A 23,295-nucleotide genomic window follows, 5' to 3' on the forward strand; every position below is an offset into this window, starting at 1 on the left:
GGGAGAGCTCTCTCCCAGCGCTGATGCCACAACTACACAGCCACGTGAAAGCACTACCATGGGAATGCTGCTGCAGCAGCTCATTAACGTTGGTAGTGAAGAGATACCCTTAGTTAGGCTGCTGAGAGACAGCTTCACTTTCCAATGGACTCCAGACCAGGGAGCCTCAGCACAATCCTACCCTTCTAGGGGTGAAGATCATGTAAGAAATCCATGTTATTTATTTTGCTTGTGAGTTTTAAGCTGACCAATGATTACAGTGCTATATCACCCAGTAAAGAACTGACTCCCTATCCACTATCTGCCTAGGCAGGTGCTAGGAGGGAGCTGGGCCCATCTAAATTTGGGGAGGGGGAGGGTTTAAGGTATTGTTGATATTTTATTATTCTAGTTACTCCCATTCATTCATAATCCCCTGTCCTTTGTGGGATATCATCTACCTAATAAAGTCCCCCCTGTTGCTGTACTGTTACTTTTGGGATTGTGATAATTATTTTATTCCTGGTGTACTGGACTATACTCCTACTATATTATTTGACAGAAAACATTTTCCCAAGGGACAGAGCTCTTGCGTTCTAGGCACTAGCAGGGTCCTCCATGGATGGGGGCACCAGGTGCCAAGATAAAGAACCCAGAAGCAATACCACTGAGGGTGAGAGGGAGAAAAAGGTGGGGCTTGAGCCACACCTTAGGGGAAAGGCTGCAAATAGAGACATTTCCCTCCCATTTCCCTTTCACTGAAAAAAAATTTTTTTTTCCTTGAAATGTTTCAAGGAAACAAAATTTTCACCTTGAAACCAAATCAGGAAATCTCAGCCCCCAAATGTAATAGCTTCTCAAAGCTGTAAATGTCTGGAAACGGAATCATGGAAACTGTTATGCAACCTTAATTCTAGTGGGTTGCCTCCAGAATCCTGTTATAATGTTCAAGCAGTGAAGAGGCTACAAAAAATATCCATCTCCAAAACACCTTGCCCACATTTTCTACAGATGTTCTACCCTAGTCGAAAAAAGAAAAGGAGTACTTGTGGCACCTTACAGACTAACAAATTTATTTGAGCATAAGCTTTCGTGAGCTACAGCTCACTTCATCGGATGCATTCCTTTGAGCTACAGCTCACTTCATCGGATGCATTAGTCTCTAAGGTACCACAAGTACTCATTTTCTTTTTGCGAATACAGACTAACACGGCTGCTACTCTGAAACCTAGTCGAAGACTACACCTGTGAAATTTCAAGGGGCTTGGGTTCCATTGCAGTGAAGCTGACATGTCAAGAGTTTTCAGTCTAGTGTCCCCCTCTTATGCTGAAGGAACCCAGGATTCATTTTGAATTGCCCGGGGGGCTGCTCGCCCCGTTCTTGGCAAGTCCCTGGCCAGTTCTACCCAGAGAAGTGCGTTCTCAAAGATGATCTTACAAAGGAAAATATATATTGGGTTTTTATTCTTTGTTCTTTTTTACTTCTTTATGATGTATAAAGGAAATGATTATTTTTTCCTCCCTCCAAAAGCCATAACACTTATTTTCCTATTTTTCCTTTATTTTTTATTCAGTATACATTAAGGTCTTGTCTGCCCTGCTTTTTCCATGATTGTAGAATATTAGGATTATGACCATTCAAGCAAAACCTGGTTTGAGAAGGAAAGTGATTCATATTCAGGCTGTTTAAATCTAACTCAAATGCCTGAGAAACATTCAACAACAACAAAAAAGTGTCTTCACTGAAGATTGATATACATAGTCCTACACCTTTAGTTAAAGCAGTGGCTCTCAATCTTTCCAGATTACTCTACCCCATCAAGAGTCTGATTTGTCTTGTATACCCACTAGCTTCACCTCACTTAAAAACTACTTGCTTACAAAATCAGACATGAAAATACAAAACACACTATTACTGAATAATTGCTTACTTTCTCATTTTGTCTGTATGAAATTTTAGTTTGTACTGGCTTTGCTAGTGCTTTTTATGTAGCCTGTTGTAAAACTAGGCAACTATCTAGATTAATTGATGTACCCTTGGAAGACTTCTGCGTACCCCTGGTTGAGAACCACTGAGTTAAGAGATGAGAAAGAATAGTCAGTATCTGAGGCTTCCAAGTATTCACTCTAAAACCAACAAAGATTAGACTTGAGATTCTTTATATTATATATTCCTTATATTTTCAAACTTTACCAGAAACACCTTCAATGATCAACACCCCCCACAATATACTTCCAAGATCCAGGGGTTCTACATATGCCTCTAATAACATTGTTACTCCTGGGGGAATTCTGTGCCACTGCGTGTGACGTTATTGACTTGAACTGGGACCATATAGAACATTGTTGCAACCAAGGTCCTGTAGTGGCACCAAATCTTGTATAAAGGGGGTCAGATAAGGTGTCTAAGATGATATTATGGTTTGCTGGTTATGATTATGCTGTCTGTTTGCATGTATCATTTTTGTATTTAAAGATATAAGTATTGGCTATATACTGTCTGTATTTCAAACTTATGCTATACTTCTGGGTTACACCCCAGACAAGTTGGTGTCAGCTCTGCCTAGCCTGCTTGATGGCCCATTAAGGGCCATCAGCTATACAACTGACCCATTGAGAGAAGGCAGACATGCCTTGTGACTCAGCAAGGTATGAAGAGACCTTCCTACGGAGAGAACTCTAAGGTTTTTCCATGCCATGTGATGAAAAGCTTGTCTCTGGAACAAAGAAAGAAAGATCACATGGCAAGAGAATATAAAAAGCTGCTGCAGCTCCTCCATCTTGTCTTCAATCCTGCTTCTTACCTCTGGAGGAACTTTGCTACACTGAAGCATTGAACAAAGAACTGAATGACCCATCCCAGCTGTGGATGTACTCCAGAGACTTGATTTGAACCTGCAGTTTATTTTATCACTGCTGCAAGCCTGAACCAAGAACGTTGCCATTACTGTATGCAATTGATTCCATTTAACCAATTCTAGCTCTCATCTATATCTTTTTCCTTTTATGAATAAACCTTTAGATTTTAGATTCTAAAGGATTGGCAACAGCATGATTTGTGGGTAAGATCGGATTTGTATATTGAGTTGGGTCTGGGGTTTGGTCCTTTGGGATCGAGAGAACCTTTTTTTTTTACTGGGGTATTGGTTTTCATAACCATTTGTCCCCATAACGAGTGGCACTGGTGGTGGTACTGGGAAACTGGAGTGTCTAAGGGAATTGCTTGTGTAACTTGTGGTTAGCCAGTGGGGTAAAACCAAAGTCTTCTCTGTTTGGCTGGTTTGGTTTGCCTTGGTGTGCCTAGAAACCCCAGTGTTGGGCTGTAACTGCCCTGCTTTAAGCAAGTTATCCTGAATTGGCACTCTCAGTTGGGTCCCGCCAGAACCAGCCGCGTTACACTGCGCAATGCAGAATTTTGCAGAAATTAATGTGTGCGCAGAATTTCCTCCCCCCAGAAATGGGCTGAAATGCTGCTGGCTGCCACTAGGGGCCGCTGGACCCAGCAGAGCCCAGCTCGCACATAGAAGACACAGCTGGGATGGGGGGAGGAAGCTAGAGGGTTCCCAACAGCTGCACTTCCCAGCACTCCCTGAGGGAAGGAAACAGTGGCATGCAGGAAACTCCACATAAGCTGGGGACCCAGCATGAAACTGTTTCTTTCTCTTGATCCCTGGGCTCTGAGAGGGGGCAGGTGTCTGAGCTGGGGGGGCGTGACTGGGTTCTGAAGACCTAGGGGGGGCCAGAGTCTGGGCTGGGGTTCCCCTGTGGCTGAGTTTGGGGGGGCAGAAGGTTTGGGTGTATCGGTGGGGGAGAGCACGGCTGGGCTCTGCAGGGGAGGGGTAGTGGGTGTCTGGTCCCACGACTGGGCTCGGGGGGGCAGGAGGCAGAGAAACAGAAATTGGGTTGTCATAGGGGTTTCTTTAACTCTCTACTCCTGGGGAATTTTGTGTGTGTGTCTGTATTGATACAGACATACTTGCTGGCAGGTATTTTAAAATAAATTACCAAAATAATTAAAACTGGGGTGATATGTAGTGTTATTTTGAGAAATAAAATCTGCAGAATTTTAAAATATTGTGTACAGAATTTTTAAATTTTTTGCTCAGAAGTCTCCCAGGTGTACAACATGTGGTATACCTCATTCAGTTCACTAAATGCTCCAACAACAACTATGTGACTGAAGCCAGACAATCACTGTGCTCTCAAATGAACTCACACAGGAAAATGATAAAAGGCATGAACACCAGGTCCCATGTGGGTGAACACTTTTCACAAAGCAATCAATATATCTGACCTATCAGTCCTCATCCTCAAAGGAAACCTACACAACACTTTCAAAAGATGAGCCTGGGAGCTTAAATTCATAACTTTGCTAGATACTAAAAATCATGATCTTAATAAAAACACTGGATTTATGGCTTATTATAGGAAACCCTTCCCCCCCCTTTTTTTTTTGGTCCTATGACTAGAGGGGTGTAAAGTGTCCATTTCCAGCAGGTTCCCAAGTTCTGGTGAAGTCTCAAGGGCTAGTACTGTATGTAGGAAACCCCGTCCACCCCCTCAGTCAGGGTGTGGAGGGTCTGGTGCCTCAGACACATGGACAGCCTATGAGCTCAGTGCAGAGACAGACCTTCCTCTCCATGCTTGGGGCTTCCATTATTATATCAGAGGAAATCATGTCAGCACACCAAATTGGTTTTTATTATATATCTCGGCCCATTTCACTTCTCTCCCCATCCCTTTCATATAAAGACTTGTCTCTTCCTGCCCTTGATCTTAGTGACAATGCTTTAAATATGGGTTTCATTTTCCCTTTCATTTGTCCCCCAGTCTCTGTCCTCCTTTCTCTTCCCTATCTCCCCACCCTCAATTCGCGCCTCCTCCTCTCCCTCTACATCTTTCTTTCACCATCTCCCTCCTACTTTCCAACTCCCTTTTTTTTTTCCAAAGGCTTTCACGTGTGAGTGAGAGATGAGCATTCATCACAAACCAGTTCGGGTCAGTGAACATATGTGGCCACAGGGATTTTCCTTGGCACAAACAAGGGGGTTGTTTACAACATCTCTACCCCTTTCCTTCTCTAATTCTGTTGCTCTCTCCCTCGTCTCTTATCTCTTGCCTCTCCCTCCCCCCTTCCACCTACACTCTCCTCTTCCCTTCCTTCTGCCAGCACTCTTCTCCTCCCTGCTTTTTCCTGTTCTCCCTCTTCCATCCTCTCCCCCTCTCCTTCAGTGGCTCAGCATAAACTGCCCCCTGGTGCCAATGTAGAACATTCCCCTCATGTCTGCAATTTTGGGGATGGTAGTTAAAAAATATATGGGCAAGAGCTGCTGATTGCAGCCTGATGGACACAGTATCAGCTCTTTGGAGACTGAATTCCACAAAACAGGCATGACATGGGTGTGATAGGTTCAGTCACAGAGATCCCCCTTGGGACTGTCACCTGACGTGCTGAAGTTGCCTCTGAGCCTATTTTCCCTGCTAGCTTGGAACTTCCAGAACCCTGCCCTGTTGAGCCAGACACAGTAGCCTGCTGCAACACAGGCCCAGGTCTGGTTCATGCCCCCACAGCTGCAGACTTTAACCAAAAACTGCTCAGCAGGTCACCTATCTCCAGCACCCAGTCCCCAATGGCATCCAAACCTCAAATAAATTCATTTTGCTTTGTATAAAGCTTATACAGGGTAAATCATAAATTATCCATCCTCTAGAACACTGATAGAGAGATATGCACAGCTGTTTGCTCCCCCAGGTATTAATCACTTATACTGGGTTTATCAATAAACAAAAGTGATTTTATTAAGTACAAAAAGTAGGATTTAAGTGGTTTCAAGTTATAACAGACAGAACAAAGTAAGTCATCAAGCAAAATTAAGCAAAAACATGCTAGTCTAAGCCAAATACATTAAGAAACTGATAATAGATAAAATCTCACCCTCAGAGATGTTCTAATAAGCTTCTTTCACAGACTGGACTCCTTCCTAGTCTGGGCCCAATCCTTTCTCCTGGTACAGTTCCTGTTAGCTCCAGCTCAGGTGGTAACTAGGGGATTTCTCATGACTGGAACCACCTTTGTTCTGTTCCACCCCTTATATAGCTTTGGCACAAGGCGGGAATCTTGTCTCTCTGGGTTCCCACCCCTCCTTCTAAATGGAAAAGCACCAGGTTTAAGATGGATTCCAGGACCAGGTGACATGGTCACATGTACTGTGAGACCCCAAGCCTTCATTCTTCCTGGCCTGACTCACAGGAAGACTTGCAATTAAACAGAGACATTTACAACCAATTATCCTAGTTGATGGGAGCCATCAAGATTCCAAACCACCATTAATGACCCACACTTTGAATAATCACAATAGGACCTCAGAGTTATACTTCTTATTTCTAGCTTCAGATACAAGAATGCATACAAATAGGATGAACACACTCAGTAGATTATAAGTTTTGTAATGATACCTTAACAGAGACCTTTTGCCTAAAGCATATTCCAGTTACATCAGATACATACTCATAAGCATGTTTCAATAAAACATATGGAGTGCAACAACGTAATGGGCACTAGCAATACAAGCATCCCACACATTCTAACCAATCCCCCCCTCAACTGCCTTACCCCTGGGAACGAGAGGGGAGTTGTGTCTTAATGCAGACCTTGGCCTCTCTGCCAAGACAGCCAATAGGTATGCTGAGTAATGCTATTGGTGCTTATTGGAATGTGGATGCCTGTCCCACTAAGAAATGGACTAAGACCCTCCACAACTCATAAAACACTGAACACCCATCAGAGAGGGACACATTTTGGTCATTACTGATCTAGAGCAGGAGCAGAACAGGTTAGCAAGCTGGAGGCTCCATAGCCTGCTCCCCAGCACCCCCTGAGCCATTCAGTCTCCTCAGGCTTTAGAGGTTACCTTAACTAAAACCTGCTCTTACCTTCCAGTGAGGCAGCTAGGTGAAACAGGCAGACCAGCCACAGCCAACCCATTCCCACTGCTCTTCTCCTTGCCCTTAAGGCAGCATTAAGATCCATGCAGCTTCTCCAGGGACTCCACCATCTCCAAACAACTCTCCCCACTCCCTTCAAGAGTTCCAAGGTGGTGTTAGGTGGGTCAGGGCCTCTCCAAGCCAAAGCACAAGTGTCTCCACACAACAGGGGTGACTCTGGAGAGACAGAAGGTGAAGAAAGAAAATCAGGTAGCCACGATTTCAAGCTATAACATGGCAGCTTCATAAGTACCAAACACCACCCTACCCCAGCACGTGCTGTGCCTGACCCATAGTTGCAGAGTTATATCACAGACTGAATGCATGCAATGACAGCACTGCCCTTTCCCCCTCCTCATCCCCCATGACTCAGCAGTGGTTTAGGAGGCCTCCAGACTCCTGCAGATGCTGCTGTCTCAGCAGGGAGTGCTTCACTGAGTCAGTATTGACCCAGGCCCACAGTATGATGGTAGGGGGCACTGTTGCTGCATGGCCAAGGCCCTGTCCACTTGCAATCATTGGAAACATCCCATGGCACTTTTTCAAAAAGAGTGGAGCTGTTAAACCTTGTGTCCTTTCCAAATTCCAGCCCATGTAATTGCATTTTGCCTCCTTAGAATTTCCAGGGGCAGTTTCAATGAGAAAGATTATTTTTCAAATCCTGTAACACTGCTGTGTAAGACTGCTGACACATTTCATCCCAGAGATAGATGCATTTCAGCTTCAGGACAGTTACCCCTGCAAACATTTATGGTTTTAGCCTCACAACACCTCCGGCACCTAAGGAAGTGTTATCCCCATTTCAGAGATGGGGAAACAGGCAAAGAAAGTGACTGAGTCTAGGTCAAACAGGAAAGGTGGAACAGCCAAGAAAAGAACCCAAGTCCCAATCTAATGCCTTAACCAAAACTTTGCTGCCTCTCTGTATAAAGATAGTCTGTAAAGCCCATCCTTCATCAGGCACCATACACACCTGCAGCAGCCATACTGAGAAAGTGGCATCACAAAGAGGATTCACTCAGCCTACCACAGTGCAACAGCTTTGTAACACCAGGTCCTTCTGGGCCCAACCATCAGCAAACACTGCTCAGTCCCCATCCCTTCACACAAATGTCCTGGACACATGTAGGTTACTCATAGGAAACAATGCATTTTGTTTCTTTAGGGCACCATTCATGTAGCATTCCAAAAGGCACTTCAGGGACACAGTCAAGTGTAAGCTAAGTAGAAAGACAAGTTTCTCAGGCAACACGGAAAGAGGGGAAATGGCTGGGCTAGAGTGGGGAGGGTAGAGTTGCAATTAGAAGAGCCAGGCATGCAGGGATCATCTCCAGATCCAGCAGTGAGGAAAGAAAAGCAGGGGGGAAAGTCTGGGGGAGCAGAGGGTGGAAAATTTGGGGTCAGGTAGTAGAGTGGAATTTGAGTTGCTTTATTTGTGTGAGAGAAAGAGGCATCACCAGACAAAGAGGAGAGTGTCCCTTCCTATACAGACCTAGTGAGACTGCACTAGGATGCTGCATCCAGAGGGATCAGAGCAGGGGTGGGCAAACTTCTTGGCCTGATGGCCACATCGGGGGATAGAAATTGTATAGTGGGCCATAACTGCTTACAAAATTGGGGTTGGGGTGCAGGATGGGGTGCAGGCTCTGGGCTGGGACCGAGGGGTTCGGAGGGAGGGAGGGGGATCAGGACTGGGGCAGGGGTGGGGGAAGGGTGCAGGTTCCAGCTGGGGGTGTGGACTCTGGGGTGGGGCTGGGAATGAGAGGTTTGGGGTGCAGGAGGGTGCTCCAGGCTGGGATCGAGGGCTTTGGACAGGGGGAGGGGGATCAGGGCTGGGGTAGAGGCATGGGGAGAGGCTCAGGGGATGCAGACTCCAAGCGGCTCCCAGAAGCAGTGGCATGTTCCTTCTCCAGCTCCTATGCAGAGGCGCAGCCAGGCAGCTCTGCACACTGCCCCATCTGCAGACACCACCCCTGCGCGTAGTAGCTGGAGCAGGGCCATGCCGCAGCTTCCAGGAGCCACGTGGTCCAGCCCCCAACCCAGCACCCCAGCCAGAGCCCTGGAGCAGGACCAAGCCATGTGGTGCGGCTCACGGGCCGGATCCATTCTCCAGACCATAGTTTGCCCACCCCTGGATTAGAGCCTCCCCAAACACCAGGAAGATGTAGGAAAACTGAAGGGAGCTCGGAGAAAAGCAAGAAGCGTGATTCAGGGGGACTCATTTGTGAGGAGAGATAAACAGAACTAACTAAATATAACTGGGACAAATGACTAAAATGTGTATGTTGGGAAGTGGGGGTGAGGAGAATAGAGTAATTGGCTCCAAGTCTTATAAAGATGTAAACACTGAGAAAGGAGAGAAGCTGATTGCAGGGGTCCCAGAGAGCAAGGGGATGAAACAGACCAAAGGGGAATATTTCAGGCTGGCTAATCAGGAAATATTTCGAAACAGTGAGAACTATTAGACTGTGGTGAAATAGTCTCCCCAAGGGAAGTGGAAGAAGATCAATTGCTTGAGCCATTTAAAACTTGACTGGCAATGCCTGGGAGAATACTCTGTAGAGAGCTGTAAATAATAACCATCGGTCCTCCTATGCAGTCTTTAATATCAAGGTCTAAAAGCACTTTACTATGTTAGCAGACCCCTGAGCGGGAGATATTGTAAGTATTGTGACCACTGTTTTACAAGGAGGTAAACAGAGGAACAAAGACAAATTCAACCCAGGTGTTAAGTGCAGAAATATCCACTGAAACCTATGGAATTTTATCCGCTTTTATCAGGCCTGACTTTGGCCCACGGGTGAAGTGAATTGCCCAGTGTCATGCAGTAAGTCAGTGGCAGAGCTGGGAACATAACCCAGGAATCCTGACTTTGTTCCAACCACCAGTTCTCAGTCTCAGTGTTGGATCAGACAGGCAATAGCGGGAAAATTGACAAAATGTGGCTGAAGATTCTTATCAGGAATAAAGCAGAATTTGAAACAAACTGATAGAAGTAGACCCACTGTTGGCCTGGGGAAATGGCCATTCTCCTTCCCCACCCATCTGTGGGGTACATTATCTGCCTAGTTTATACTGCTTTCTCAGTATTCCTAGCCCCAGTGAGTTTGCGTTGCTCTTTACTTGGCAGCACACATCCCTTTGTCAGTCTGGATTAGACTGGAAAATTCTTTTTTCCCCCTTAAATAAATTGTGGCTAATCTTAAAAGCTGGTTTTGATTTAGACAGCAGCAAAAAATGACCTGCAGATTTCAGATGCTGTCTCTTCCCCCAGCCAATGTTCTGGCCCAAAAATAAGGACAATGGAAGATGTTATGGTTGGGGGGCATGTATATATATGGGATAGCAGGAGGAAGCATTTCCTTCAAAAATTGAGGAGTACTGAGGCCCTAATCCCAAATTTAGTCACCTGCCCTTTCCTCCCACTCCTGCTGGGAACCCAGACCTGACCATCTCCTGGTTCTTCCATCCTAAGTGTCCTGCACACACCTCTTCCAGTACTGAACCCTCCTGTTACTAGGGTGACCAGACAGCAAGTGTGAAAAATCAGGACAGGAGGTGGGGGATAATAGGTACCTATATAAGACAAAGCCCCAAATATCAGAACTGTCCCTATAAAATCAGGACATCTGGTCACCCCGCCTGTTACCTCTCAGCAACCTCAATCTAGCCCAGCTTCTCATCCACCCCTCCACTAGTACAGACAGACACCCTGTCCCAGTCACCCTCGCAGCTCCTTCTTACCACTCCCACAAGGATATTCAGTTCAGATCTAACTCTCTCTGATGCAGAATTCACCTATCCTTCCCACTCTACCAGCCCAAATGAGAACCTTCCCAGTGTGGAATCCCCCAGTGCCTCCCTGCTCCGCTTCCCTTTCTCCCAACCACTCATAATGGGTTGCTCCCACTGTCAATCACTCTTGCATTAACTCCTCCATAACAAGCTTCTTGTATTACCCCAATGCTCATAGCTCCCTAAGTCCTGAATTAGACAGTATCCAAAAAAAGAAATGGCTCTTCAGTCTCCTCAAACTTCTGGAGGGAAGAGTTGCTTTAATGATTCTGTCCAGTAGAGCAGCCAGAAAGAAGTCCAGTGCAAACCCATAAAGAATGCTCAAATGACTCAGACATTGCCTATGCTAAGCAACTAAGCACTGAAAGAAACTATTGCTGGGATCACCCAGAGCCTGCAACATCTCTGTTATTTATTATTAGTATTACCATTGCAAGTATTTATTTTGGTATCATTAATGTGAAATCTGGGTGCCTCACCAGGCTTACACTAAGATATTCAAGATCTCAATAAAAGAGACCAAATATCGTGATGGTCCCCTGCAACTTTATCGATCAATTCAGAAACCAGCATCCAATCAGTTGGGAAGGCCAGCTCTTTCTTAAAGATGCCTGGGTGATGTTTAGTCATGTTTCCGTAGTGAGATATAGCAGGCATTGTGCATGGTTATGCTAAAATAGTTCTGTCACAAAGAAGCTTGGTGTGTGAACATTCTACATTGGGGTGGGCAAACTACAGCCCCTGGGCTGGATCCGGCCCATGGGATTGCCACCCCCGTGGCACCACAGGCACCGCACCGTTCCCGGAAGTGGCCAACACCACATCCCCGCAGCCTCTAGCGGGGTGGGGGGGCAGAGGCCTCTGTGCACTGCCCCCGCCTGTGGGTACCTCCCCCGAAGCTCCCTTTGGCCGGGAACGGGGAACCATGGCCAATGGGAGCATCAGGGGAGATACCCAGAGGCGAGGGCTGCGCGCGGAGCCCTCTGCCCCCACTCCCCCAGGGCCGCAGAGACTGCTGCACCCCTCCTGCACCCCAAAACCCTGCCCTGAGCCCCACTGCACCTCAAACCCCTGCCCTGAGCCTCCTCCTGCACCCCGCACTCCTCCTGCACCCAAACCTCCTGCCCTGAGACCCCTGCCACACCCCTCCTGCACCCCAACCCCCTGCCCTGAGCCTCCTCCTGCACCTCACACCCCTCCTGCACTCCAACCCCCTGCCCTGAGCCCCCTCCCACACTCCTCCCTGCACCTCTGCCCTGAGCCCCCTCTCATACTCTGCACCCCCTTCTGCACCCCAACCCCCTGCCAAGCCCCCATATATACCGCACAACCCTCCTCTGCCCCAACCCCTTGCCCTGAGCCCCTTCCTGCACACTGCACCCCTTCCCATACCCCGCACTCCCTCCTGCACCCCAACCCCCTGCCCCAGCCCTATATTCATGGCCCTGCATGCAATTTCCCCACCCAGATGTGGCCCTTGGGCCCAAAAGTTTGCCCACCCTTGTTCTACATCATCTCAATGGCAAGCAGTGCAACACACCACTTCATGCAGTTAATGTCATTGCAGCAGCTTCTCCACTCAGTGCACAGATGCGTTCAAGCATTCCCAACAACAACACATGCCAGTAGGTGGGGAGCACAAGCAGTGCTGAGCAAGCTCACATTGATTCCAGAGCCCCTCCACCGCCCACCCCACTATCAGTGGCACTAGTGTTTCTACTGGAGCTGGAATAAGCTCTCAGGTGTGTGCCAATTATTCATCTGAATTCTGCCCACCTGCATCGCACTCATTGCGTGGCTTATTTGAGGCTATGTATATGTAGCTATGCGCATGCCAAATCTGTGTGGGACTTCCCCAGACCAGGTGTGGTCTGTTGTGTGTGCTTGTGGCTAAGAGGTGGATTGACAAGGATAGTGACAGGGAAATGTACATTAGCACTTCTCTGCCAGCCTCATCAGTTTCCCCTGAATCTAAGCTTTTATTAAAATAAACCCTTTTGATTTAAAAGATAAATTTCCAGATGCATCCTTGTTACAGTATAGTCTGTAGACAGCCTGAAGCCATAATTCACAGAAAAATGCAAACTGCTCCATTCACTTCAGTGGGACATTAACTCAGAAGCCTCATGATGTCAATTTAAAATATATGTGTTAACTCTTTCAATGCTGACCAGAAACATTTAAGCTATTTGGGGAGTGTGGACAAAACTGGGGATTGGAGGAGGAATTTGGGCACAGTACTACCACTTGACCCCAATGTGACCTGTGCTTGAGCAGCCCATCCGGAATGTGAGGAGGGAAAGGAAAACTTAAAAATTTCCATTCAAAAACCAAATCTACATAATACCTACCCTGCATTTGGGTCACTCTGTATATCCCTTCTGTGCACAGGGAATCCGTAAGGGGAGCAGGAAGGGGGTAGGGGAGCATAAGGAAGGGAGAAGGTACACAGCCTGTTCAGCATCTTGGAGAGGAGCTGGGGATCTGACAGGATTATCTTTACCAGGTGTCTATGTGGCTATTCCTTTAAATTCTGGGTTTTCTGAGGATTTAACTGAGCAAGGTAGAGAGAGGAGGAGGGATTACCAGTCCCTGGTGCCCCTTGCATTGTGGAAGCTGAGCTTGGTGCCCCCACTGAGTAGTGTCCTCCAGGAGACTTGAGTTTGATTCCCCAGTCCCACTCTCTCACTCCCCCTAGCCTGACAGGGGCTGGGTCACAGAAGGTGGCACCACCGCCCTGCATTTCAGACTAGAAGGCCTGATATCAAGTACCATTCTGGGTCTCTCCAGTCACTCCCTGGAGGGCAGAGGAGGTGGGAAGGGCTGAGGGTCTGGGGAGCGCTGTTGGGGAAAACTCCACCTATCAGTCAACAAGGAACAGCATTGACTAGGTTCTGGGACAGCTAGTACCTGAGGAATCTGACCTCAAGTGCGAAGGGGCTGTGAAGGTAACAATCCCCACAGCTCCAAGAAGGGACTCTAGAGCAGACTACATTGCAGAGGGATCTCAGACCCTGACAGTAGGAAGGGCCTGGACCAAATCCTTTACTCTCCCCAGTCTCCTTGTTACCCCCAAGGGATCTTCCCCAAGTCACCTCAGTCCTTCACAGAGCTGCCCTACTCTCCCCCAGCCAGCTTTACCTGCCCACTCTGCTCCTGGCCTGCAGTGGAAACAATGCTGTTCCCAGCTTCCCTATGCAGCACTCAATCCATCAGTACAAGGCCAAGCTTGTGTTACATTTTCTCCTCCCCTACCACCAATTATTAAAACCCAGTTAACTTGGCTGCCCTTGTTTCCTCAAACACTCTTCAGGGTGGAAGGAGTCCTTTAAAAATTTCTTTTGGAATTCTCCTTCCTCTTCTTCCCCATTCTGTACTGTGAGCGTTAACAACCTAATATTATTTATCAGTAAGGTGTATCCAAAGAGGTAGGAGGGGGCCTGACTACAGGAGATTCAACATGCTGTTGTACCAGTACCTCTGTTCTGTTAATTGATCCATCAGGTTTAAGTCACAGAGGAGTAAGAGAACATGGGAGTGAGCATCTCACCTCTCTGATGCTAAACTGGGACTCATGCTGATGTCATAAGTCAGATGGAGGACAGTGCTTTTCCAACTTTCTGTATTGTAGTACCTGACGCTGTCACTGACATACTGTATGGCCTTTGGCCAGTCACTATTCCTCTGTGCCTCAGTAAGATAATACCCAGCTGCCTCCCAGAGATCTTATGAGGATTAATTAACCAATGTCTATATAGTGCTCTGAACACATTCATAATAATAAAACCTAATGCTACCTACTCTGTCTATGAATACTAAAAACAAATTCTACCTACCGTACTAATACTGTTATATAGTGCTTTTCATGCACAGATCATAAAGATCTGTATGAGGACTAATTTTATCACCATGTACTTAGAGTGGGTGGTGAATGGCAGGGGAATTACAGTCCATTGAATTGGGCATGGTCTTAATATTTCTTAATGTGATTTTCCCTGATATATCATTCAGGCGTCTATAGCAATGTATGGAAGGGAGCATTTAATTCAATGAAATAACTTTGCTGTGTTGATGGTATTTTACACTCTATTACTACTTAGAGCTATTCTGAATGACTCCAAGGAAGGTAATACCCACACATTCACAAAGAAACTGAGGAACCACATGATTAGCATCCTGTACAGCAGACAGGAGAAGATCAAGAATGAGCTCTCAAAACTGGAGACTCTCATACAAACCAACCTTCCACACAAACTTCCACGTGGCTGGGCTTTACAAAAACGAGACAAGCCATTTACAACACACACTTCACTTCTCTACAGAGGAAAAAGGACAGTAAACTATCTAAACTCCTACATGCCACAGGAGGCTACAACAGTGGTACCCTCAACTCACCTAACAATATTGTTAATCAATCCAACCACACACTTAGCCAGGAGGAAGAGTCTGTCCTATATCGGGGACTCTTTCTGTCCCACCACCCCCACGAACATTATACAATTCTGCGGTGATCTGGAAGCCTACTTTCGTCATCTCCGACTTAAGGAGTATTTTCAACACACCACTGAACAATGCACTGACCCACAGGAATCCTCCTACCAACACTACAAGAAGAAGAATTCTATGTGGACTCCGCCTGACAGTCAAAATGACAGACTGGACTTCTACATAGAGTGTTTCCGCAGATATGCACAGGCTGAAATTATGAACAGATAGCATCACTTGCCCCATAACCTCAGCCGTACAGAACACAATGCCATCCACAGCCTCAGAAACAACTCTGACATTATAATCAAAGGGACTGACAAAGGAGGTCTGTAGTCATAATGAACAGGTCAGATTATGAACAGGAGGCTGCCAGGCAACTCTCCAACACCACATTCTACCGGCCACTATCCTCCAACCCCACTGAGGAGTACCAAAAGAAACTACACCATCTGCTCAAGAAACTCCATGCTACAGCACAGGAACAAATCTACATGGACACACCCCCAGACCCCAACCAGGGGTATTCTATCTGCTACCCAAGATCCATAAACCTGGAAACCCTGGATGCCCCATCATCTCAGGCATCGGCACTCTTACAGCAGGATTATCTGACTATTTGGACTCTCTCCTCAGACCCTAAGCTACCAGGACTCCTAGCTATCTTCAAGACACCACCAACTTTCTGAGGAAACTACAGTGCATTGGTGATCTTCCTGAAAACACTATCCTGGCCACCATGGATGTAGAAGCTCTTTACACCAATATTCCACATGAGGATGGAGTACAAGCTGTCAAGAACAGTATCCCTGATGATACAGGCATACCTGGTGGCTGAGCTTTGTGACTTTGTCCTCACCCACAACCATTTCAGATTTGGGGACAACTTATACCTTCAAGTCAGTGGCACTGCTATGGGTACCCGCATGGCCCCACAGCATGACAACGTATTTATGGCTGACTTAGAGCAACGTTTCCTCTGCTCTCGTCCTCTAGCGCACCTCCTCTACTTGCGCTACATTGATAACATCTTCATCATATGGACCCACAGGAAGGAGGCCCTTGAAGAATTCCACCTGGATTTCAACAATTTCCACCCCACCATCAACCTCAGCCTGGACCAGTCCACACAAGAGATCCACTTCCTGGACACTACAGTGCAAATAAGTGATGGTCACATAAACATCACCCTATACCGGAAACCTACTGACTGCTATGCCTACCTACATGCCTCCAGCTTCCATCCAGGACACATCACACGATCCATTGTCTACAGCCAAGCCCTAAAATACAATACGAATTTGCTCCAATCCCTCAGACAGAGACAAACACCTACAAGATCTTTATCAAGCATTCTTAAAACTACAATACCCACCTGGGGAAGTGAGGAAACAGATGGACAGAGTGAGATGGGTACCCAGAAATCACCTACTACACGACAGGCCCAACAAGAAAAATAACAGAACACCCCGGCCATCACGTACAGCCAGAAGCTAAAACCTCTCCAGCACATCATCAACGATCTACAACCTATCCTGGAAAACGATTCCTCACTCTCACAGACCTTGGGAGATGGACCAGTCCTCGCTTACAGTCAACCCCCCAATCTGAAGCAAATACTCACCAGCAACTACACACCACACAACAGAAACACTAACCTAGGAACCAATCCCTGTAACAAACCTCGTTGCCTACTCTGTCCACATATCTACTCTAGTGACACCATCAGAGGACCCAATCACATCAGCCACACCATCAGAGGCTCATTCGCCTGCATGTCTACTAATGTTATATATGCCATTATGTGCCAGCAATGCCCCTCTGCCATGTACATTGGCCAAACTGGCCAGTCCCTACATAAAAGAATAAATGGACACAAATCAGACATCAGGAATGGTTACACTCAAAAGCCAATGGGAAAACATTTCAATCTTCCTGGACATTCTATAACAGATTTGAAAGTAACTGTACTTGAACAAAAAAAAACTTCAGAAACAGACTTCAAAGAGAAACAACAGAACTAAATAAAATTCATTTGCAAATTTAACACCATTAATTTCGGCTTGAATAGGGCCTGGGAGTGGCTGGCTCATTACAGAAGCAGCTTTGCCTCTCCTGGAATTGACACCTCCTCATCTACTGTTGGGAGTGGACTACATCCACCCTGATCAAATTGGCCCTGTCAGCACTGGTTCTCCACTTGTGAGGTAACTCCCTTCCCTTCATGTGTCAATATATTTATGTCTGCATCTGTAACTTTCACTCCATGCATCTGAAGAAGTGAGGTTTTTACCCACAAAAGCTTATGCTCAAATATATTTGTTAGTCTTTAAGGTGCCACCGGACTCCTGGTTGTTTTTGTGGATACAGACTAACACAGTTACCCCCTCTGATACTTGACTCCAAGGAAGGTGTGGAGCTTGTACTGGGACTATGCAAGTGCTGGGCTGGTGGATGTTTTAATGATGCATGAATTAACAATTTGATCTCGAGAGATTATATCTTTGTTAAATATTTCTAAGGTGCCTAATGTGGAATTTAATTACACTAAACTTAAAGGGAGTTCTCTTTTCACACTGTAATTTATAGTAGGCTTCCTGCAGTCTTTTTAATTGTTTATTTTTCTTAACTGAAAATAAAGGAAAGGAAAACAGTTGGACTTGTGCCCTTATGGGCTTCTTTATGACATCCAATGGCAGCATGAAAAGTTGGTTTGAATTCTTTCCTTTATATAAAAAAAATAAGTGTTTTTTTTCCTGCTTATTTTTTACCTTAGAAATATCAGGAGTATTGACATTGTTTTCCCTCCTTTGGCTGAACCCAGGGATGTCCTTTTTAAAAAAATGTCCATCAATCAACCCCCTTTCTTCTGCAAACACACACACAATCTTTTAAACAGTCTGAATAAATATCTCTTCCTCTCGCAACTGGGTTTCACTTGCTTGACAGTTTTTGAAGCAATAATCCTATCAATTCATGAGTACTCCATAGAGTATTCCAAGGAAAACAAGACATACCTTTCCAATATTAAAACAGGTAAAAAATAAACATTCTTAAAAAAAATTTTAGGCCTTTTTTATACATCATAAAGAATCAAACACCAGAACAAACCCATTTTTTGTCATTGCGTGTCCCCCTTCAGATGTCTTGTAAAAGCTGCCCTAAAAATAGAAAGGCTGGAGAAGCTATATATTTTGAATTTTCACAGGAGAAATAAAATGGAGAGTGCCCAAAGGAAAAATTTTGTGACTACTCCATCACATTCATCTTCTTTGCTAGCAAGAGTGGATAATAGCTCTAGTTACTGATTCAGTGGACTCTCCTGATCAATTTCAATCTATTAGGTCTAGGGAAACTTCCCTTGATACAACCATGTAAAGGCCCTTGAAATGCAATTTTATCCACTTGGAAATGAACTTGATGCCTTCAACCTTTGAGTGTGTGATTAGGAAAGGATATATCTGCAGAGAAGGGTGTTTAACATTTTGGAGGAAAAAGTGGTGAATTTACAGCCTCAGGGACAGAACACTAAAGCTTTCCTGAAGTGGCTCACTGAGTGTACAAAACAACCTTAAGAGCATTTATGTGTTAAATATTCCTGACAGTCATAATCCATAGAACATTATCTCCTTTTGGGTGAAAAAAAACAATTCGCCTTTGTGGTGTTTAGAATTCTTTGCAAATTGGTTCCCTTTCCTGCACCAGGAGCAAGAACAACGTTTAGATTAACAATGTCATTTTCAGTCACTTCTGTGGAAGTCAGTGCCCCAAAACCATCACATAAACAAGTCTGAAAATACCAAGGAGATGTTTTTTTTTATCAAAGGAAAGAAAACACATAAACTTCTTGCATAAAAGATAGAAGAGAGATAAATCATTTCCCCACACAATGTTCAGGCAATGGAGGTCAGAAGTAAAAAGCTCATGTCCCATGTAACGGGGCGGGACACACCCCTGCGGCGCCTCTTGCTGGTCGTCCAGGGAATTAGCTTTTCCAGCCTCCGGAGCACCCTCTGCAGGCCGGTGTCCTACCTGCCGCTGGGCCCGAGTTCCTCCTGGACCCCAGTGCCCCTTTCAGGCCGAGGTGCTGTCCTCTGGCAGTACCCCCACAGATCTGGGTCTCCCCTCCCTGGGGAACCCCCACCCTCTATCCCCTCCTCACCTCAGTCTATGGCCACTGCCAGTCATCAACTAGTCCCCCGTTCCCTGGGGCAGACTGCAGTGTAAGTGATACTCATCACCAGCAAGGGAGGTTTGGACCTGCTGCCTTTGCAACCCCAGTACCTTTCTTTGGCCTTTAACAAGGCCTGCAGCCTGGGGGGTTTCCAGGTTGAAGCTCCCCAGCTCCTCTGGCCTTTCCCCAGCCATGCTCCAGTCTTGGAACCCGGCTTAGCTCCTAGCAGCCAGGCCCATTCCTCTCCACATCGAGATCGAGAGAGAGAGCAAGCATTTGCTCCTGGCCCACTGCCCTCTTATAAGGGCCAGCTGCACCTGATTGGGGCATGGCCACATCTGTGGCTGGTTCCCCAATCAGCCAAGGCTTCCTGCTTTTCCTAGCAGCAGCCCTCTTACTGCCTCAGCCCTCTCCCAGGGCTGATTTCAAGCCCTTCAGGGCAGTAGTGGGTAGCCACCCTACTACATCCCAGAAAACAGGAACCAACCTTTAGAGGCTATGTCTATGCTACACACCACTGGTGCCAGTGTGTAATGTATGTGTAGCTCCAGCAGTGGGGGTGCTGGTAGAGCCTTTCCTCACTGTCAGAGTCTTTCCCTGCGGCGGGAAAAGGCTCCAGTTGCAGGGAAAGGCTCCAGTTTCAGGGAGCTGCCAGAACCTTTCCCCACTTTTCCTCACCTTTCTTATGCCAGGTGAAGGCTCCAGCAGTGGGTAGGCAGTGGGGCACTACGCTGCTAAAAATAGCTGTGTAGGGAGGGAGGCATGGCATGGGTGAATAGAGAGCTGCACAGACTATGAGCGTGGGTACATACCCACACCCTTCAGGCATGTCTTTATTTGTCTCAATGTCTATATTCAGGTTAGGGGGCAACACGTCTAACTATAGTTTGCGCTGCCACAAGAAAGGTGAAACTGCTAAGCACCAGGACCTGAGCGCAACTGCTAAGCACCAGCAACTAACTTCAGTGGGAGAAGGTCCAGAACTAATTTCTTTTGTGACTGAAGTTAAGATTTTATTCCAGGCCAAACTTTGATTGCAGATGGAAGGGCTTATTTGGACTTTAATGATCTGGCTCTGCAACTCTAGCCCTGGATTTTCAGGCAAATTGGAAGTGCAACTGGTTCAGCAGTTTAGGATTTAAAGGGAGTTAAAATGACTTTTTGACCTTTAGACTTTTCTTCCACTCCCTCTGCTAATAAATGTCTCTAACACTTCAAATTTTCAGCCCATGTAGCGCTGAACACTCTTCTCCCACATAGGCTACTTTTATTTTAAAAATAATTATTACCATTATTCATCATCACTGTTTTTATGTATGTCAGGGGCCCCGAAAGGAGAATGGATTTTAAGAGGAGAATTTATATTTTATCCTTATATAGAATTTATATTCTCCAATTTTATAGAGCACAAGTGGGGATTTACTGAAGCACAATCCCTTTGCTGCCTGTGCTGCTACCTTAGACTTGCTCCTCCAGCTCCACTTTGTACCTCTCACTCCCAGCCAGCTCCTCTCCCCAGCCTTCTCTCCTTGTACCCACTAACCTACCACTGCAAATACTGAGGTTTGTCTGTACTGTAATGTTGCCTTAACTGGTGGTCTTTGAATAAGGAACTGAGAACAAGGAACCAACATCACCTTTGCTGATTTCCCTCTATGTTGTGGATCCCATTGACAGGCAATGCACTGAGCATCCTTTAATTGTCAGTTGAAGTATTTGGTGTGGGAATATATATACAAAAATACGAACCAGTGAGAGAGGAGCAGGGAGGGAGAGGAAGCCTGTTGTCCAGTATGCAGCTCTGCTGTGCAGCAAGCACCCTGCTATGATTGATGCCTATCAGCAGGGGCTCCAGCTGGTGGGGAATTTTGGTCCAGTCTCTTCTCTACAATCAGCAGTAGCTTAAGAACATGAGAACAAACATAGGGATCAGACCAATGGTCCATCTAGCCCAATATACTGTCTCCCAACAGTGGCCAATGCCAGATGCTTCAAAGGGAAAGGACAGAACAGGGCAATTATCAAGTGATCCATATCCCCTGTTGTCCAGTCCCAGCATCTGGCAGTAAGAGTCTTAGGGACATCCAGAGCATGGGGTTGTATCCCTCACCATCCCGGCTAATAGCCATCGATGGACCTGTCCTCCATGAACTTACCTAATTCTTTTTTTAACAGTTATAGTTTTGGCCTTCACAACATCCCCTGGCAAGGAGTTCCACGGGTTGACTGTGCATTGTGTGAAAGTTTAAATTTTAAACCTGCTGCCTATTAATTTCATTGGGTGACCTCTGAATCTTGTGTTATGTGAAGCACAGGTACTGACTTTCCAAAGTGCCAGGGGGTGCTCAATTCCCACCTCTGCCCCAGACCCTGCCCCCACCCCACCTCTTCCCACCCAGTTCCGCCCCAAGTCCCAAGCGCGCCGCATCCTCGCTCCTCCCCACTTCCCCCTCCTCCCAGACCCGCCAAACAATCAACTGTTTTGCGGCGGGCAAGAGGCACAGGGAGGGAGGGGGAGGTGTTGATCTGCAGGACCCACCAGCAGGCGGTGGGGGGGGGAGGGAACTGATAAAGGGGGTTTCCGGTAGATGCTCAGCACCCACCATTTTTCCCTAGGGTGCTCCAGCCCCAGAGTACCCACTGAGTTGATGCCTATGATGTGAAGGGATAAATAACACTTCCTTATTAACTTTCTGCACACCATTCATGATTTTATAGACCTCTATCATATCCCCCCTTAGCGTTCTCTTTTCCAACCTGAAAAGTCCCAGTCTTTTAAATCTCTCCTCATAAGGAGGCTGTTCCATATCCTTTAACATTTTTGTTGCTCTTCTCTGTACCTTTTCCTTTTCTAATATATCTTTTTTGAGATGGGGCAACCAGAACTGCATGCAATATTCAAGGTATGGGTGTACCATGGATTTATGTAGTGGCATTATGATACTATTATCTATCCCTTCCTCAATGGTTCCTAACATTCTGTTCGCTTTTTTGACTGCCACTACACTTTGATTGGCAGAAAACTATCCACAATGACTCCAAGATCTCTTTCTTGAATGGCAACATCTAATTTAGACCCCCATCATGTTGTATCTACAGCTGGGATTATATTTTCCAGTATGCATTACTTTGCATTTATCAACATCGAATTTCATCTGCCATTTTGTTGACCACTCACCCAGTTCTGTGAAATCTCTTTATAACTCTTCGCAGTCTGATTTGGACTTAACTGTCTGTAGTACTTTTGTATCATCTGTAAACTTTGCCACCTTACTGCTTACCCCTTTTTCCAGCCCTAGTTTAAAACTCCTCTACAACCATTTTAATTGCTGCTTTCATACGAGGAGAGATTAAAAATTGGGACTTTTCAGCCTGAAAAAGAGACAACTAAGACATGTCTATAAAATTCATGATTGATGTGGAGAAAATTCCTGGAGGATAGGTCCATCAATGGCTATTAGCCAAGATGGTAAGGGATGCAACCCCATGCTCTGAGTGTCCCTAGCCCGGGGTGGCCAACCTGAGCCTGAAAAGGACCCACTGTTGGGAGACAGGATATTGGGCTAGATGGACTATTGATCTGACCCAGTATTGCCATCTTATATTCTTCTGTAATTTGACATGCCAGCAGTCTGCTTCTGTTTTGATTTAGGTGAAGCCTATTCTTCATGTATAAGCTCCTCCTGCTCAAAAAAGGTTTCCTTTTTCCTAATAAACCGAAAGGCCTTTTCACTACACCATCATCTCATCCACGCAATGAGACCCTGAAGTTCTGCCTGTCTAACTGGCCCTGCACATGGAACTGGAAGGATTTCAGAGAATGCTACCATGCCGGTCCTAGGCTTTAATGTCTTACCTACAAACCTAAATCTGACCTC

General features: G+C 46.1%; 1 protein-coding gene across 8 annotated transcripts in view; it reads right to left on the bottom strand.

Moving 5' to 3' along the window:
* The window catches only part of LOC119841398 (ephrin type-B receptor 5), a 149,378-nt gene that overhangs the window by 112,365 nt on the left and 13,718 nt on the right, over nucleotides 1–23,295 (bottom strand). For 2 of the 8 annotated variants that reach the window (XM_043513472.1, XM_043513491.1), the window contains exons 1-2: nucleotides 19,528–19,672; nucleotides 6,913–7,140 (exon numbers count right to left, since the gene is read on the bottom strand). In XM_043513472.1, coding sequence (XP_043369407.1) covers nucleotides 6,913–7,009 — 97 coding nt within the window. In that variant the 5' untranslated portion in view covers nucleotides 7,010–7,140; nucleotides 19,528–19,672. Of the gene's footprint in view, nucleotides 1–6,912; nucleotides 7,141–19,405; nucleotides 19,673–23,295 lie in introns of those variants that run through there. The other 6 variants (XM_043513477.1, XM_043513505.1, XM_038368810.2 and 3 more) reach the window with 4 other exon arrangements.

Source organism: Dermochelys coriacea, chromosome 1 (assembly GCF_009764565.3).
Source record: "Dermochelys coriacea isolate rDerCor1 chromosome 1, rDerCor1.pri.v4, whole genome shotgun sequence".
NCBI classification, from domain to species: Eukaryota; Metazoa; Chordata; order Testudines; family Dermochelyidae; genus Dermochelys; species Dermochelys coriacea.